This window comes from Lithobates pipiens, unplaced genomic scaffold (assembly GCF_037356315.1).
Source record: "Lithobates pipiens isolate NorthernLeopardFrog02 unplaced genomic scaffold, aLitPip1_a1.2 Scaffold_18, whole genome shotgun sequence".
Lineage (NCBI taxonomy): Eukaryota > Metazoa > Chordata > Amphibia > Anura > Ranidae > Lithobates > Lithobates pipiens.
The window spans coordinates 417,020,492-417,039,356 of record NW_027507758.1 but is presented as its reverse complement, the minus strand read 5'-3'; the positions used below and the strand labels follow the sequence as shown (position 1 = coordinate 417,039,356).

General features: G+C 48.2%; 1 protein-coding gene across 1 annotated transcript in view; it reads left to right on the top strand.

The window, feature by feature from the left end:
* Window positions 1-18,865, top strand: part of PRKCI (protein kinase C iota) — a 163,021-nt gene that overhangs the window by 117,769 nt on the left and 26,387 nt on the right. The window contains exons 13-15 of the mRNA XM_077488002.1: window positions 11,156-11,243; window positions 17,338-17,463; window positions 17,654-17,733. Coding sequence (XP_077344128.1) covers window positions 11,156-11,243; window positions 17,338-17,463; window positions 17,654-17,733 — 294 coding nt within the window. The remainder of the gene's footprint in view (window positions 1-11,155; window positions 11,244-17,337; window positions 17,464-17,653; window positions 17,734-18,865) is intronic.

Sequence of the window (18,865 nt, the reverse complement as noted above, 5' to 3'; positions counted from 1 at the left end):
CCTTCTCAATCCAGCGCCCCCCTGTGTGTGTGTTCTCCCTCCAGCGTCCCCCTGTGTGTGTGTTCTCCCTCCAGCGTCCCCCTGTGTGTGTGTTCTCCCTCCAGCGTCCCCCTGTGTGTGTGTTCTCCCTCCAGCGTCCCCCTGTGTGTGTGTTCTCCCTCCAGCGTCCCCCTGTGTGTGTGTCCCTTCTCAATCCAGCGCCCCCCTGTGTGTGTGTTCCCCCGCCAGTGTCCCCCTGTGTGTGTGTCCCTTCTCAATCCAGCGCCCCCCTGTGTGTGTGTTCCCCCACCAGTGTCCCCCTGTGTGTGTGTCCCTTCTCCCTCCAGCGTCCCCCTGTGTGTGTGTGTGTGTGTCCCTTCTCCCTCCAGCGCCCCCCCCCCCTGTGTGTGTGTTCTCCCTCCAGCGCCCCCCCCTGTGTGTGTGTTCTCCCTCCAGCGCCCCCCCCCTGTGTGTGTGTTCTCCCTCCAGCGCCCCCCCCCCTGTGTGTGTGTGTTCTCCCTCCAGCGCCCCCCCTGTGTGTGTGTTCTCCCTCCAGCGCCCCCCCTGTGTGTGTGTTCTCCCTCCAGCGCCCCCCCTGTGTGTGTGTTCTCCCTCCAGCACCCCCCCTGTGTGTGTGTTCTCCCTCCATCACCCCCCCTGTGTGTGTGTTCTCCCTCCATCACCCCCCCCTGTGTGTGTGTTCTCCCTCCAGCACCCCCCCCTGTGTGTGTGTTCTCCCTCCAGCGTCCCCCTGTGTGTGTGTTCTCCCTCCAGCGTCCCCCTGTGTGTGTGTTCTCCCTCCAGCGTCCCCCTGTGTGTGTGTTCTCCCTCCAGCGTCCCCCTGTGTGTGTGTTCTCCCTCCAGCGTCCCCCTGTGTGTGTGTTCTCCCTCCAGCGTCCCCCTGTGTGTGTGTTCTCCCTCCAGCGTCCCCCTGTGTGTGTGTTCTCCCTCCAGCGTCCCCCTGTGTGTGTGTTCTCCCTCCAGCGTCCCCCTGTGTGTGTGTTCTCCCTCCAGCGTCCCCCTGTGTGTGTGTTCTCCCTCCAGCGTCCCCCTGTGTGTGTGTTCTCCCTCCAGCGTCCCCCTGTGTGTGTGTTCTCCCTCCAGCGTCCCCCTGTGTGTGTGTTCTCCCTCCAGCGTCCCCCTGTGTGTGTGTTCTCCCTCCAGCGTCCCCCTGTGTGTGTGTTCTCCCTCCAGCGTCCCCCTGTGTGTGTGTTCTCCCTCCAGCGTCCCCCTGTGTGTGTGTTCTCCTTCCAGCGTCCCCCTGTGTGTGTGTTCTCCCTCCAGCGTCCCCCTGTGTGTGTGTTCTCCCTCCAGCGTCCCCCTGTGTGTGTGTTCTCCCTCCAGCGTCCCCCTGTGTGTGTGTTCTCCCTCCAGCGTCCCCCTGTGTGTGTGTTCTCCCTCCAGCGTCCCCCTGTGTGTGTGTTCTCCCTCCAGCGTCCCCCTGTGTGTGTGTTCTCCCTCCAGCGTCCCCCTGTGTGTGTGTTCTCCCTCCAGCGTCCCCCTGTGTGTGTGTTCTCCCTCCAGCGTCCCCCTGTGTGTGTGTTCTCCCTCCAGCGTCCCCCTGTGTGTGTGTTCTCCCTCCAGCGTCCCCCTGTGTGTGTGTTCTCCCTCCAGCGTCCCCCTGTGTGTGTGTTCTCCCTCCAGCGTCCCCCTGTGTGTGTGTTCTCCCTCCAGCGTCCCCCTGTGTGTGTGTTCTCCCTCCAGCGTCCCCCTGTGTGTGTGTTCTCCCTCCAGCGTCCCCCTGTGTGTGTGTTCCCCCACCAGTGTCCCCCTGTGTGTGTGTCCCTTCTCAATCCAGCGCCCCCCTGTGTGTGTGTTCTCCCTCCAGCGTCCCCCTGTGTGTGTGTTCTCCCTCCAGCGCCCCCCTGTGTGTGTGTTCTCCCTCCAGCGCCCCCCTGTGTGTGTGTTCTCCCTCCAGCGTCCCCCTGTGTGTGTGTTCTCCCTCCAGCGTCCCCCTGTGTGTGTGTCCCTTCTCAATCCAGCGCCCCCCTGTGTGTGTGTTCTCCCTCCAGCGTCCCCCTGTGTGTGTGTTCTCCCTCCAGCGCCCCCCTGTGTGTGTGTTCTCCCTCCAGCGCCCCCCTGTGTGTGTGTTCTCCCTCCAGCGTCCCCCTGTGTGTGTGTTCTCCCTCCAGCGTCCCCCTGTGTGTGTGTCCCTTCTCAATCCAGCGCCCCCCTGTGTGTGTGTTCCCCCACCAGTGTCCCCCTGTGTGTGTGTCCCTTCTCAATCCAGCGCCCCCCTGTGTGTGTGTTCTCCCTCCAGCGTCCCCCTGTGTGTGTGTGTGTGTTCTCCCTCCAGCGTCCCCCTGTGTGTGTGTTCCCCCACCAGTGTCCCCCTGTGTGTGTGTCCCTTCTCAATCCAGCGCCCCCCTGTGTGTGTTCTACCTCCAGCGTCCCCCTGTGTGTGTGTTCTCCCTCCAGCGTCCCCCTGTGTGTGTGTTCTCCCTCCAGCGCCCCCCTGTGTGTGTGTGTTCTCCCTCCAGCGCCCCCCTGTGTGTGTGTGTTCTCCCTCCAGCGCCCCCCTGTGTGTGTGTGTTCTCCCTCCAGCGTCCCCCTGTGTGTGTGTGTTCTCCCTCCAGCGTCCCCCTGTGTGTGTGTTCCCCCACCAGTGTCCTCCTGTGTGTGTGTCCCTTCTCAATCCAGCGCCCCCCTGTGTGTGTGTTCTCCCTCCAGCGTCCCCCTGTGTGTGTGTTCTCCCTCCAGCGTCCCCCTGTGTGTGTGTGTGTGTGTGTTCTCCCTCCAGCGTCCCCCTGTGTTTGTTCTCCCTCCAGCGCCCCCCTGTGTGTGTGTTCTCCCTCCAGCGCCCCCTGTGTGTGTGTTCTCCCTCCAGCGCCCCCCTGTGTGTGTGTTCTACCTCCAGCGCCCCCCTGTGTGTGTTCTCCCTCCAGCGTCCCCCTGTGTGTGTTCTCCCTCCAGCGTCCCCCTGTGTGTGTTCTCCCTCCAGCGTCCCCCTGTGTGTGTGTTCCCCCACCAGTGTCCCCCTGTGTGTGTGTCCCTTCTCAATCCAGCGCCCCCCTGTGTGTGTGTTCTCCCTCCAGCGTCCCCCTGTGTGTGTGTTCTCCCTCCAGCGTCCCCCTGTGTGTGTGTTCTCCCTCCAGCGTCCCCCTGTGTGTGTGTTCTCCCTCCAGCGTCCCCCTGTGTGTGTGTTCTCCCTCCAGCGTCCCCCTGTGTGTGTGTTCTCCCTCCAGCGTCCCCCTGTGTGTGTGTTCTCCCTCCAGCGTCCCCCTGTGTGTGTGTTCTCCCTCCAGCGTCCCCCTGTGTGTGTGTTCTCCCTCCAGCGTCCCCCTGTGTGTGTGTTCTCCCTCCAGTGTCGCCCCCCCCCCGTGTGTTCTCTCTCCAGCGTCCCCCTGTGTGTGTGTTCTCCCTCCAGCGTCCCCCTGTGTGTGTGTTCTCCCTCCAGCGTCCCCCTGTGTGTGTGTTCTCCCTCCAGCGCCCCCCTGTGTGTGTGTTCTCCCTCCAGCGCCCCCCTGTGTGTGTGTTCTCCCTCCAGCGTCCCCCTGTGTGTGTTCTCCCTCCAGCGTCCCCCTGTGTGTGTGTTCTCCCTCCAGCGTCCCCCTGTGTGTGTGTTCCCCCACCAGTGTCCCCCTGTGTGTGTGTCCCTTCTCAATCCAGCGCCCCCCTGTGTGTGTTCTACCTCCAGCGTCCCCCTGTGTGTGTGTTCTCCCTCCAGCGCCCCCCTGTGTGTGTGTGTTCTCCCTCCAGTGTCCTCCCCCCGTGTGTGTTCTCCCTCCAGTGTCCTCCCTCCAGTGTCCCCCCCCCCCCCGTGTGTGTTCTCCCTCCAGTGTCCCCCCCCCCCCCGTGTGTGTTCTCCCTCCAGTGCCCCCCCCCCCGTGTGTGTTCTCCCTCCAGTGTCCCCCCCCGTGTGTGTTCTCCCTCCAGTGTCGCCCCCCCCCGTGTGTGTTCTCCCTCCAGTGTCGCCCCCCCCCCGTGTGTGTTCTCCCTCCAGTGTCGCCCCCCCGTGTGTGTTCTCCCTCCAGTGTCGCCCCCCCGTGTGTGTTCTCCCTCCAGTGTCGCCCCCCCCCCCCCGTGTGTGTTCTCCCTCCAGTGTCGCCCCCCCCCCCCCCCCGTGTGTGTTCTCCCTCCAGTGTCGTCGTCCCCGTATGTGTTCTCCCTCCAGTGTCGTCGTCCCCGTATGTGTTCTCCCTCCAGTGTCGTCACCCCCCCGTATGTGTTCTCCCTCCAGTGTCGTCCCCCCCCCCCCCCCCGTGTGTGTTCTCCCTCCAGTGTCGCCCCCCCCCCCCCCCCGTGTGTTCTCCCTCCAGTGTCGTCGTCCCCGTATGTGTTCTCCCTCCAGTGTCGTCGTCCCCGTATGTGTTCTCCCTCCAGTGTCGTCCCCCCCCCCCCGTGTGTGTTCTCCCTCCAGTGTCGTCCCCCCCCCCCCCGTGTGTGTTCTCCCTCCAGTGTCGCCCCCCCCCCGTGTGTGTTCTCCCTCCAGTGTCGTCGTCCCCGTATGTGTTCTCCCTCCAGTGTCGTCGTCCCCGTATGTGTTCTCCCTCCAGTGTCGTCGTCCCCGTATGTGTTCTCCCTCCAGTGTCGTCCCCCCCCCGTGTGTTCTCCCTCCAGTGTCCCCCCCCCCCCCCCGTGTGTGTTCTCCCTCCAGTGTCGCCCCCCGTGTGTGTTCTCCCTCCAGTGTCGCCCCCCCCCCGTGTGTGTTCTCCCTCCAGTGTCGCCCCCCCCCCGTGTGTGTTCTCCCTCCAGTGTCGCCCCCCCCCCCCGTGTGTGTTCTCCCTCCAGTGTCGTCGTCCCCGTATGTGTTCTCCCTCCAGTGTCGTCCCTCCCCCCCCCCCCCTGTGTGTGTTCTCCCTCCAGTGTCGTCTCCCCCCCCCCGTGTGTGTTCTCCCTCCAGTGTCGCCCCCCCCCGTGTGTGTTCTCCTTCCAGTGTCGCCCCCCCCCCCGTGTGTGTTCTCCCTCCAGTGTCCCCCCCCCCCCGTGTGTGTTCTCCCTCCAGTGCCCCCCCCGTGTGTGTTTTCCCTCCAGTGTCGTCGTCCCCGTGTGTGTTCTCCCTCCAGTGTCGTCCCGTCCCCCCGTGTGTGTCCTCCCTCCAGTGTCATCGTCCCCCCGTGTGTGTTCTCCCTCCAGTGTCGTCGTCCCCGTGTGTGTTCTCCCTCCAGTGTCGCCCCCCCCCCCCCCCCCCGTGTGTGTTCTCCCTCCAGTGTCGTCGTCCCCGTATGTGTTCTCCCTCCAGTGTCGTCGTCCCCCCCGTGTGTGTTCTCCCTCCAGTGTCGCCCCCCCCCCCCGTGTGTGTTCTCCCTCCAGTGTCGCCCCCCCCCCCCCCCCGTGTGTGTTCTCCCTCCAGTGTCGTCGTCCCCGTATGTGTTCTCCCTCCAGTGTCGTCCCCCCCCCCCCCCCCCCCCGTGTGTGTTCTCCCTCCAGTGTCCCCCCCCCGTGTGTGTTCTTCCTCCAGTGTCGCCCCCCCCCCCCCCCCCGTGTGTGTTCTCCCTCCAGTGTCGCCCCCCCCCCCCCGTGTGTGTTCTCCCTCCAGTGTCACCCCCCCCCCCCCCCCCCCCGTGTGTGTTCTCCCTCCAGTGTCACCCCCCCCCCCCCCCCGTGTGTGTGTTCTCCCTCCAGTGCCCCCCCCCCGTGTGTGTTCTCCCTCCAGTGTCATCGCCCCCCCGTGTGTGTTCTCCCTCCAGTGTCGTCGTCCCCGTGTGTGTTCTCCCTCCAGTGTCGTCTACCCCCCCCCCCGTGTGTGTTCTCCCTCCAGTGTCGTCGTCCCCCCCCCCGTGTGTGTTCTCCCTCCAGTGTCCCCCACTGTGCTCTCCCTCCAGTGTCCCCCTGTGTGTCTACTTCCCTCCAGTGTCCCCCTGTGTGCTCCCCCCCCCGCCTCCCTTTACAGGTGTGGCTTGAGTGTGGCAGCCAAGGGGGCCCCATGAGTTGTCTTCGCCCCTGGTTTTAGGGTTTAGTGGGCTCTGTGCGTAGAGAGATTGATGCCCAGCTCTCACATTGATTTATCAGTTGTGATTCCCAAACAGGAGCCTGTAATTAATTTGGTTCTGAATAGTCAGGAAAATGTATTGGTTTATAGTTCTTTCCAGATCAAGATTAATGTGAGCCTGCCCTAAAATATGGTGACGCCAGTTCTGCAGTTCTGGCTTTGATAGATGGACAGGGGGGGGGGGGGGGGGGGGGTGGCTTAGTGCCAGGAGGAGGCAGAATTGATCTTGGGACTTTTAACAGCAAGTCTGTGTTGGAGAAATTCTTCCTGTAAACTACTGCATATTTGAAGTGAAGAATTCCAATAGTTACATGAATATCAAGTGGGTGGGATGAATACTTGTAGGGTAGCATCTGCTTGGGAATGTGGCCTCTGTGTGACTGCTATTAATTTTTAACATGATCACCCAGACTTGTCATTTGCCATGCGCATGTGACACAGTCGGGTAAAGACAGACTGGTTGAGGTCAAGGTCCATTGAATACCCAGTAGTGTATGAAGCAAAAAAAAATCTTTCTCCGAAAACACTAAAAGGCAATTTCTTCCAGCATTTTGGAATAACAGGGTCTCATTTTTTAAAATATCTTTCTATAATCTTGTATTCTTTAAGTGCTGGAAGATTGGGAACTTCCCTGTGTGATAGTAGAAGCCATCTCTGCCAGTTTATATCTATACACTTGAGTAGGTTAACAGATTATTGATCCAGGAACAGATCACATTGCTTTTCATCCGTCAGGAAATATTTTTCCCTTGTGTAAGATAATTGCCAAATGTTTCACCACAATACTGTCTTGTTCCTTTTGCAGACTAATGTCTGGTTTCTTATAAACATAGAAGATAACTTGATAGTTGTATGGTGTATGTGATTAAGTCTTCATGCGTGTGTGTGTGTATGTGTATATTTTGTGACTGAAATAGAAATCAAAGTTTTACATTTTGGATGTTTGTGATCTGTAGTGTTTTTGCATAAATTAGGTTAAAAACAAAGAAATTTTGATTATTACTTTTTCATCAGCTGAATTGGGGTCCTTTGACACGGGGCGGATCAGTACTGATCCGCCCGGTGGATATCCGCTTGCTCAGCGGGGATCGCCGGCGCGATCTCCGCTGAGCAAGAAGATGACAGGTCTGTCTTTACACACTGCGCCGGGACGGACCTGTCACAGCGCCGTTCTCCCCTATGGGAGATCGGGTGACGACGGACCGCAGTGTCCGTCGTCACCCGATCCGATGACGAATGGAAAAATAGCTTTTTCCTCCGTCACACTTTTTCGGAGCGGGTCGGATGTCAGCGGACTTGTCACCGCTGACATCCGATGCTCCATAGACCTCTAGGGAGCATCCGTTCAGGTCCGCCTGAAAAACTGACAGGTGGACCTGAATGGATCGCCCGTGTGAAAGGGGCCTAAGGAATATGGCATATACACATTTCATGCATATTAGCCAGCAGTGAATGCGAAACAACAGAGGCTGACTTACTGTCAGCAGGATATCAGAAAATACATATGGTTGAATGATGAGCAACCCATCCCCTCCTAGTTGGTACAGAGCTAGGGGGTTTCAGTTAGATATAGTAAACTACTATAGAAGAAAACAATTATTCATCAAATAAACAGCAACAGCTGGCCCTCTCTAATAAAGTAAAAAACACATTATGTAAACTGTGAACTGTCCTACTCAAAGCTATGACGCAATTCATCAGGACATAAATGTTGCCTATACTGTCCTTTATAACTGGTTAAATAGTGAAGCCAGGTGTTTAGCTGCCTAACTTTCTACGGCTCAGTTCACGCTACTACAATGTGATTTTCAGTGCGCTTATGTAGTGCAACTTTGGATGTAGTTAGTATATTCTGTGGAGCCAAATCACACTGAAATCACACCAAAGTAGCACAGGTAACTTTTCAAAAATCGCACTGCACAGAGACGCATTGGTATGAATGAACACCCGTAAAAATGTCATTTGCTTTGTCATGAGATTCTGTGCGACTCAGGTTGCATCAGGAACCGCACCAGTGTGAAGCATTTATCAGTGCGCCACTTTTTGTTTTAATTGAAACAAAACCAGTGCTATGTTATGACATGGATATTTCTTTTTGTGACTTATTTAACACCCTGTCTCTCCAGCAGCCTTGTATTGGACTTTCTGCTGTATTTCTACCTTGATATCCCCTGCTGTTCTTGTTATGAGCCGCTTATGGCCCATACAGACAATCCAAATATCGTGCAACTTTTTTTTTGTTTAACCACTTTCAGACCGGACCAATTTGCTGGTCAAAGACCAGACCACTTTTTGCGATTCGGCACTGCGTCGCTTTAACTGACAATTGCGCGGTCGTGCGACGTGGCTCCCAAACAAAATTGACGTCCTTTTTTTCCCACAAATAGAGCTTTCTTTTGGTGGTATTTGATCACCCCTGCGGTTTTTATTTTTTGCGCTATAAACAAAAATAGAGCGACAATTTTGAAAAAAACGCATTATTTTTTACTTTTTGTTATAATAAATATCCCCCAAAAATATATAAAAAAAACATTTTTTTCCCTCAGTTTAGGCCGATATATATTCTTCTACATATTTTTGGTAAAAAAAATCGCAATAAGCGATTATTGATTGGTTTGCGCAAAAGTTATAGCGTTTACAATATAGGGATAGTTTTATAGCATTTTTATTAATAATTTTTTATTATTTTTTTTTTACTAGTAATGGCGGCGATCTGCGATTTTTATTGTGACTGCGACATTGTCGGGGACCCATTGGACATTTTTGACACATTTTTGGGACCATTGTCATTTATACAGTAATCACTGCTATATAAATGCAGTGATTCCTGTGTAAATGACACTGGCAGTGAAAGGGTTAACCAGTGGGTGGCAGTGTAGGGGTTAAGTGTTCCTAGGGGTGTGTTACTAACTGTGGGGGGGTTGGGCTTTCATTTAGTGTACACTGATCTCTGCTCCAATCACATGGAGCAGAGATCAGCGTCACTAGTTGCTAGGCAGAATGGAAAAATGTTGTTTACACAGCATTTCCTCCATTCGGCCGCTCCGTGAGACGATCGCGGGGATGCCCGCGGCGATCGAGTCCGCAGGTCCTGCGACCGGACTCACGGGGGTCCCGACCAGCGCGGGAGCGCGCCGCCGCCGGCGCGCTCCCGATGGCAGGGCGGCATCGAATATTGGACGTACCTGTACGCCAATATGCCTGCCCGTGCCATTCTGTCGACGTATATCGTCGTGCGCTGGTCGGGAAGTGGTTAATAGTCGCAAGTAGAAATTGAATAGGTAACTAAAGTAAAAAATTCTCGTACGACAGAAAAAAAAATCGGAAGTGATGTCATGAGTTGGAATGTATTTGTATTGTATTTTCGGGCAACAACTATAATGACTAAATTAAAATCGAACGATCTTGTCCGATCGAATAATAGCGGATGAACTGTCGTGGTCGGCTCTCGAAAGTAGTGTACCCACAGTTAGAAAAATCATACGATTTTTCCTCGGACTACAATTTTTGTACGATATTTGGATCGGGTGTATGGGCTATTATGTGCTGCTTTGTCTGATCTTTCATGCTGAATTTCCCATTGCTTGACAGCTTTGCTTTTTGCCTTTTTTTCCTTTAAAGCAAAACAGTCACCATGCATTCCTTGAGCAAAAATTTCGGATTCTTCTGTTTTTAAACCTTACAGCTGTGCTGGGAAATTTAAATTTTTATATTTTTCCCTTTTTAAACTGTTTTGTCTGATACTTAAGCTGGAGTGGCAGGAGGTTATATATTTCTATTCTGACAGATTCCATTTAGTGGAAGCTAAACAAAAATGACAACCGCCAAAATGCATAACTAGCTGCATAACTAGCTTTTAGAGTAAAGAACATGGAAGGTCTTTGCACAGAGCAAACAAAATTTATTTCCTAGCACACTTCCCAGAAAGAAAGCAAAACATTTACACTGCCTAACAATGTGTTAAAAAAAAAAAAAAAAAAAAAAACGGGTTTTTGTTGTACATTTGAAAAAAATATGTGGAAGCCACACTGCCTCATCAAGGCTCCTCTGTAGTGGTTCCAGCTCTAGTGTTTGAGAGCCTTCATGTTGGAGCAAATATAACAATTGATACATTTTAGGGATGATATACAGCCCATTCCTCCTTCAAGATGCAGGCACTAGAGCAGTGTTTCTTAAATTCAGTCCTCAAGGCGCACCAACGGGTCATGTTTTCAGGATTTCCCTTCAGATGAAATGGCTGTGGTAATTACTTAGGCAGTGAAAACTGATCAAATCACCTGTGCAAAATAGTGGAACTCCTGAAAACATGACCTGTTGGTGCGCCTTGAGGACTGGAGTTAAGAAACACTGGACTAGAGGCCCAGCAGAGCATAATGGCAACTGAAAGCATTGAACGTGTCCCCACATAAATAATTTTCACTTGGTATCAATAAAGTATTCTGAATGTGAACGATATTCAGCAAGCTAAACAAATATGGCAGTTGCGTCAGTTATAACTAGCTCTTAGAGTAAGGTGCTCATGCAAGGGCTTTAACCCAAAGCTGTATACACGGGACTGCTGAGATAGATCGAAAAGAATTTAAGACCTCTGAGTATCTTAGTCGGCTCCAGACAAAACACCTTTTTTTTCGGAAGGGCTAACTAGAGGTATTGTTTATTGTGGTCTGTGTTTCAGGTGAACAGATTTTTGTGCTAGATTTTAAATACTCCGCACGTGTACCCTATATAGGAGATATCTCACATTTGATCCCATGAGAAGCACAAGACAGAAATTTTCTAATTTTATTGTTTGCGATAGTCATCATAGAAAGACTGTTAACATAGGTCTAGGCCTGCTTTAACCTTTTTTGCCCCCATACTTTGTTGTCTATTTCCTTCATAATGGCTTTTTTTTTTTTTATCACATATAATAATGGCAAACAAAATCACATCTTTACTTCTTCCAGGCTTCAACCTATCACGTTATCAAGTCGGGGGTCTTTATGTGCGCGTGTAGCAACTGCCATACATAGTATTACTCCCTCATATTCTTCATGAATATTCAGGATTTGTGTGGTTGCTCTAGAACTAAAGGCTGCTATCACCAGGAGACTGTAAAACCGTTTTCTGATGAGATGCTCTTTTTCTTTCCTCTTCTTCTGGTAGTGCACAGGTTGGATTAGAAATCTTGTGATTTAGATAGGACATAGATGGGACAGTGCATGCTAGAGGATTCTCCTGACTATCCTATTTGGTTTATTAAAGGAAGGCTTACGGCCTGGAGATACCACAAGCACATTCTGTGGCACGCCGAATTACATTGCTCCGGAAATCCTGCGGGGAGAAGATTATGGTAATCATTTTTAATCCATTAACTCAGTCTGTTTATAAATGATGGTAGAGAGCATTGTGTCACAATTTATATTCTGTAAGCTCCAGTCATAGTCTTCTGGGAGCATGCTCTTTGCTTCACTAGTATCAGTTGTGTGCTTCACTAGTATCATCAGCTGCAGATTCATGATTGGGTATATGTGTTCTCTATTTATGAAATGTGTACACGAGTAAAACCATTTTTTTGTGCTTTGCTAAAATTATGAAAATGTAATATACTTAATATTTACCTTACCAATACTCAGAACAGAGTTGCCTGCTTTTCCCTTTGTGCCAGTTTATTTGTGAAACTCATTCAAGGCCAGTTTCTGCACTCTTAAGAATTTTCCCAGTTGTTTGCCTTGCAACATGAAGAACGTGCACAATAACATGTAAATGATGCTTCAGAAAAAAAAAAGCAGACTTAAGGAAAAAATATGTAGAGTACAGCATTTGCCATGGTTATATTAACTATATACTTCTAAAGGCAGCACTCCGGGCAAATCTAAACATTGTTCTTTAGTCCACTTATTCATTAAAAATCAAATAAATGTTTCCTACATGAGTATAGCTCTTTGAGATCTATATCTTCTCACAAATGATTGAGTAGCTGCATGTCTATCCTATTAGCAGAGTGGTGCCTGCAGATGCTGTCTAGCCAGCTTTTTTTTTTAAATGGAAACAAATAGCCACTTCGTGGGCTTTTCTTCTCTATTTCCACCAATAGTTGGTGACAATTTTTGTCTGGTTCCTCACAAACATGGGATAGACACTTGGACAAGCTGGAAATGATCATCTTGTGACCATGGGGTCCTTTCTAGATGTTCAGGCACTAGCAAATAAAGGAGGGGTGTGTTTTTTTAGACCGCATACAGAGAGAGCATAGGGAGGACCTCCACATTCCGATTATACGCACCCATAGTCTACCGAGCAGGCAGGTCCAAAGATAAATGGTGGTATCACCATTTTGACAATGCAGTGACAGGGTTGTGTGAATCACAGCAACGTCAGGGCAATAGCAAATTAAGAGGGGTGTGTTTTTTATTTTTTGCTTTTTTTTTATTTTTTTTAGACAGCATGCAAAGAGAGCACAAGGAGGACCTCAGCATTCTGATTATTCTCACCCCTAGTCTACTGAGCAGGCAGCTCCAAAGATAAATGGTGATATTACTGCCCTGACTATGCAGTGTGACAGGGTTGTGTGAATCACAGGAACGTCTGGACAGAACTAACACAACGTTTAACACATTCTACTGTAATGGATACCAAGGGGGTTATTTCTAAAGGAATATCCACTTTGCACTGCAAGTGTACTTGAATGTGCACTGAAAGTAAAGTCGCTGTAGATCTGAGGGGGACATGCAAGGAAAATAAAAAACAGCATTTTAGCTTGCACATGATTGGATGATAAAATCAGCGGAGCTTCCACTCATTTCAGATCTACCCCTTAGATTTAGAGCAAGTGCACTTCCAAGTGCACTTGCAGTGCAAAGTGGATTTGCCTTTCATAAATAACCCACTAAGAAATGTTGGCGGTTGGAGCTGTACATTAAGATATCCAGAAATAGCCTATGGAGAACTAGTCACAAATAAACATCTGTAATGATCGAATTCTACCCTTGTGGTGTTATATTAGTGCACCTTTACCTTTCAAGGATTACCTGTAGTATGTGCTTGTGTTCTATTTCTGTCAGAACACCAAGTACTAATACAAGATGATCAAAAACTGTCATATAATAAAAGTACTATGCAGTGTGGAAAATATTTATTTGATCCTCTGCAGATTTTGTAAGTTTTCCCTCTTACAAAGAATTGAAGGTTATATCATTTTTATCATAGTTGTGTATCCCCCCAAAAAATCCACATAATACAAATGTTATAAATTGGGTTGCAGTTTAGTGAGTAAAAAAAGTATTTGATCTCCTACCAACCAACAATAATTCTGGCTCCCACAGACTGGCTACAGTATGTGCTCATGTGTTGCACAGATTAGTCCTTTTAATTTAGGAAGGTGCTCCCAACTTATGTGTATAAAGGACACCTGTCCACAGAATCTTTCTTCCATTCAAACCTCCTCATCATGTGCAAGACCAGAGAGCTGTCAAAGGACTTCAGGGGCAAAATAATGAGCTACAAGACCATCAGCAAGAAGCTTGGTGAGGAGGAGACCACTCTTGGAGGGATTATTCGCAAATGGAAGAAATAAAAAAAAAAACATCAATTGCCCTCGGTCTGGAGCTTCATGCAAGATTTCGCCTCATGAGGTAAGGATGATCATGAGAAAAGTGAGGGATCAGCCCAGAACTACGCAGGAGGAGATTGTTGGGAACACAGTCACTAAAAAAAAACATTAACACAAAATCCTGCCATAGATTGAAATCCTAGAGCTCCCACAAGGTTCCCCTCCTCAAGAAGGCACATGTACAGGCCCATATGAAGTCTGCCAATTAACATCTAAATGACTCAGAGAAGGATTGGGAGAAAGTGCTGTTGTCAGATGAGAGCAAAATTGAGCTTGCTTGCATTAACTAGACACGCCGTGTTTGGAGGTAGAAAAATGCTGACTATGACCCTAGGAACACCATCCCTGAAGATTAAGGATCAGCTCCGGCGTGCTCGCACAGCCCATGTGCTGAGCCCACCAGGAAGTCAGCGCTGTGCTAATCATAGGCAGTGAGACCTTTCCCGATCTCTGTGGCTGCACAAGATGGGTCGTGAATGGGTCTTCCAGCATGACTATGACTCAAAACATACCACCAAGGCAACAAAGGAGTGACTCAAGAAGAAGCATATTAAAGTGGATGTAAACCCTCACATAAAGTTTGTGCTCATAGGTTTACATACCCTGGCAGAATTGATTTCTTGGCCATTTTTCAGAGAATATGAATAATAACACAAACTTTTCTTTCACTTATGGTTGGTGTTTGACTGACGCCATTTATTATCAATCAACTGTGTTTACTCTTTTTAAATCATAACGACAAAAGAAACTACCCAAATGACCCTGATCAAAAGTTTACATACCCAAGTTCTTAATACCGTGTATTGACCCCTTTAACATCAATGACAGCTTGAAGTCTTTGGTGGTATTTGTGGATGAGACTCTCTATCTTCTCAGATGGTAAAACTGCCCATTCCTCCTGGCAAATAGCCTCCAGTTCCTGTAAATTCTTGGGCAGACTTGCAGGAACTGCACGTTGTAAGATCTCCCCAGAGTGGCTTAATGATATTGAAGTCAGGAGACTGCCTAGAACCTTCACTTTATTCTGCTGTAGCCAATGACAGGTCGACTTGGCCTTGTGTTTTGAATCATTGTCATGTTTGAATGTACAAGTACGTCCCATGTGCATCTTCCTGGATGATGAATGCAAATGTTCCTCCAGTATTTATTGATAACATACTACATTCATCTTGCCAACAATTTTGACCAAACTACCTGTGCCTTTGTAGCTCACACATCCCTAAAACATCAGCGATCCACCTTTCATCATAGGCCTTGTTAATTCCTCTCCAAATGTAGCGTTAATGGTTGTGGCCAAAAAGCTCAATTTTGGTCTCATCACTCCAAATGACTTTTTTGCCAGAAGGTTTGAGACTTGTCTCTGTGCTGTTTGGCATATTGCAAGTGGGATACTTTGTGGCATTTGCGTAGTAATGGCATTCTTCTGGCGACTCGACCGTGCAGCCCATCTTTCTGCCTCCTTTTTGTGCATCTTGAAACGGCCACACCACGTTTTCAGAGTGTCCTGTATTTCCCCTGAAGTTATTTGTGGGTTTTTCTTTGCATCCCCAACATTTTTCCTTGGTCTATCTGACTGTGTAGTTTGGTTTCAACAGAACCCCTTATTTTCCACTTCTTGCTTAGAGTTTTAACACTGCTGATTGGCATTCTTAATTCCTTGGATATCTTTTCATATCTTTTTCCTGTTTTATACAGTTCAACTACCTTTTCCCGAAGATCCTTTTGACAATTCTTTTGTTTTGCTTCCCCATGACTCAGAATCCAGAAACATCAGTGCAGCACTGGATGAAAGATGCAAGGGTCTGTCAGGAGTCCAGAAACGCATTAACCTTTTATACGCACACACACACTACCACATTGGTTACCGATAATAGCCATTCAAACCCCAACTTGTGTACATTTTATCAGGCCAAAATCACCAGGCTATGAAAACTTTTGATCAGGGTCATTTGGGTAGTTTCTGTTGCCATTATGATTTAAAGAGTCCACACAGTTGATTGATAAATGGCTTCAGCCAAACGCTAACCATGAGTGAAAAATGTTTATCATTCATATTCTCTGAAAAATGGCCAAGAAATCATAAATTCTGCCAGGGTATGTAAACTTATGAGCAGAACTATATACCCAGTGAAGTGAACAGCCTCAGATGATACACAGAGATTAAGAAAATGCTCCTTCATAAGTTTTAGGCCTCTACAGTTTCAGACTTTTTTTTTTTTTTTTTTTTAATGCTTGTTCTCGGATTGACCGTGTCGGTGGACAAATCTGTGTGCATTTGCGCACAGTCGGCATTAATTACTGACTAGTAAAACATTTTTTTCGAAAAAATATGCATTTTTGAAGAATACACAGTGCTTGTTTACACGCCTGTGTGTATAGGCACATTACAATTAATGGACTGTATTTTAGCTCAGGAAAAAGCTGTACTGAGCATTTTCAAGCTGCAGTGTGAAACAGGCCTTATTTGCATATCTGCTGTCTTCAGCTTTTTACAATCTTCAGCAAGTGCACATCATGTTACAAATTTTGTTTCCTCATTTAGCAGTGGGAGGGGAGTTGAGTCTGGGCATGTACTGTCTGTGAGATGATTGGAGGAAAGGCATACACCCCCACTCCACATTGGCAGAGGAACAAGGAAACTTGCAGAGCTATACTATGAATAGACAAGCTCTCGGCTTATTTATCTCAAGCATCCTCCTCGACACAACTTTCCAGCTGCTTTCATCTCCTGTGTCAGAAGTTATAATGCTGGTAACAGATTTACAAAGCAGCAGAAAGACACTGGACTCTGAGCTTTGGAGACAGATAAGTAAACACTACAGATATAGGTCAGATTTCATGAATGAGGTTTACAATACTTTAAGGTCATGGGGTGGCCTAGACAGTCTCCAGACCTTAATCATATAGAAAATGTATGGAGGAAGCTAAAACTTGGGTTGCCAAGAGACAGCCAAGGAACCTTAAGGATTTAGAGAAGATCTGTAAAGAAGACCAAAATCCCTCCTGAAATGTGTTCAAACCTGGTAACCAGCTACAAGAAACGTCTGACCTATGTGCTTGCCAGCAAAGGTCTCTCCACCAAGTGCAAAGCCATGTTTTGCTTGGGAATACAATACTTATTTTACTCACTGAACTACAACTCAATTTATAACATTTGTATCGTGATTTTTCTAGATTTTTGGTTGATATTCTGTCTCTATCATTTAAAATACATCTATGATAAAAAATAGTAGACCCTTAATTTCTTTGGAAGTGGGCAAGCTTACAAAATCTCCAGAGGATCAAATAATAATTTTCCCCACTGTATAGCAATGAAAGTTGAAGGCAAGTGATTGTGAAGTTATAATATATATTTTTTTTTAAATAACCCTGTTATACATACCTGCTCTGTGCAAAGATTTTTGCACAGAACTGGGCAAAACCTCCTCTTCTGGGATCCCTCGCTGGTGCGCAAGACCCCCCCCCTATTCTTCTGGCTCCCCCTAGTCTCCCAAATGCCCCCAGTGCAAGCCGGTTGCTGTGGGGGCACTCGTGCAGGCTCAATCCCGGGCCAGGCTGTGTGTGTGTGTGTTGAGACACAGTGCGGCTCAGTCCCACCCCAAGCAGGGCAATGACATCACAGAACCCGGAAGATTGCGGTGAACACTGTACTTTGACAGTAACTACTAGAGTGATTTCCAGCTTCCACAGCTATCCTTCAGGTATGCGATATGCATATTTAATTTGGCCCATATTGTACCAATGTAATTATGCGATACACATCATACTTAGACTTCAGCTTTAAGGAAATGTGCATTGCTCATTTTTTTTTTTTTTTCCCCCATTTATATTAAAGGTTTCAGTGTGGACTGGTGGGCATTAGGTGTCTTGATGTTTGAAATGATGGCTGGAAGATCACCATTTGATATTGTTGGAAGCACTGACAATCCAGACCAAAACACAGAGGATTTTCTCTTCCAAGGTACAAGAGTAGAAACTGTTTGACGTATTAACAATAAAGACCTATTTATATTTCTGATGTTTCGAGTCAACTTGTTGTTTTGTTTGTTGAAGTTCTTCACTTGCTACAGTATATACTGTGGAATAAGTTCATGGCATTGATGAGGCATTCCAGCTTATTTATATTTTGTATGTTCTATTTTAATATCTAGTGATTCTGGAGAAACAAATCCGAATCCCAAGATCTTTGTCTGTAAAAGCTGCAAGTGTACTTAAAAGCTTTCTTAACAAGGTGAGCCTTTTATAACCAGAATGTTAAGTGTACAAACCTTTTTGAATTTTTTCATATTGATTATATTTATATTTGAATTTCAAAATTAAAATGACAGTCCACTGATCAATGGAGATAGACGGGAGGACCGTATGATCTCAACTGGTAAAATATCTAAAACACTTGGTGGGCTTGCCCTCCTATTAGGAAATTCTGGCAAAGGATCTTTGACCTATACTGCAGGCTGATGGCGACCTCAATTAAGCCCACACCAGAGGTAGCCCTCCTATCTATGATCCCAAGACCCCTCAAGTTGATTAAAAAAGATGCATTGTGCCACTTTCTGTCCACAGCTAGGACATTGATTTCCCATCATTGGAGAACAGCGGATGTACCTTCCCTGGGCGATTGGGCTGTTGAAGTAAATCAGATAAGAGTTATGGAGCGTCTGTTGGTGCAGGAATGAGGAACAGTTCTCCATTACCTGGACCTCATGGTCAATGTTTCGCTACTTTTACTTTATGGGTTGATGATGACCCATCCACATCTACCCGATAGCCATGCTGGAGTGATCTCTAACCTCTTTAACCTCCCTTATTTCTTTCCTTGATATAACCTTGTTCTCTCTCCCCGCTTGCTTTCCTTCTCGCTTTGAACCAAACACCCAAGCATATGAATGGAGGCCATATGACCAAAATAGATCAGTGAACTAGATATCTACTCTAAGACAATGAGGGATCCCTACAGAAATACTACCCCGATTAGGATGGACCACATGACATTATGGATCTGTGTTACCTTAAGGACGAATTGTCTGTTGGAACTTGCCCGCATGTTATTATTCACTCATTTACGTAGCACATAATTACACTGTGATACACCATTATTCCATCAGAGATTCTAAACCGAAGATGCCTCGAATTGTACATATTCTGTATTTTTTTCACTTCTACTATATGTAAGCTACATGTGTATTATATACTGTAATGTGATTAATACATTTGTTCACCCTTTACCTTGCAATAAAATAAGATTGAAAAGAGATAGACGGGAGGAGACACTGTCAGTGTGAGAATGCTGAAAGCTACTGGCAGGCATAAAGTGTAGGCACCCGGAGGTACCTGCGCATACTGCTTAACAACTTTCAGGTTTC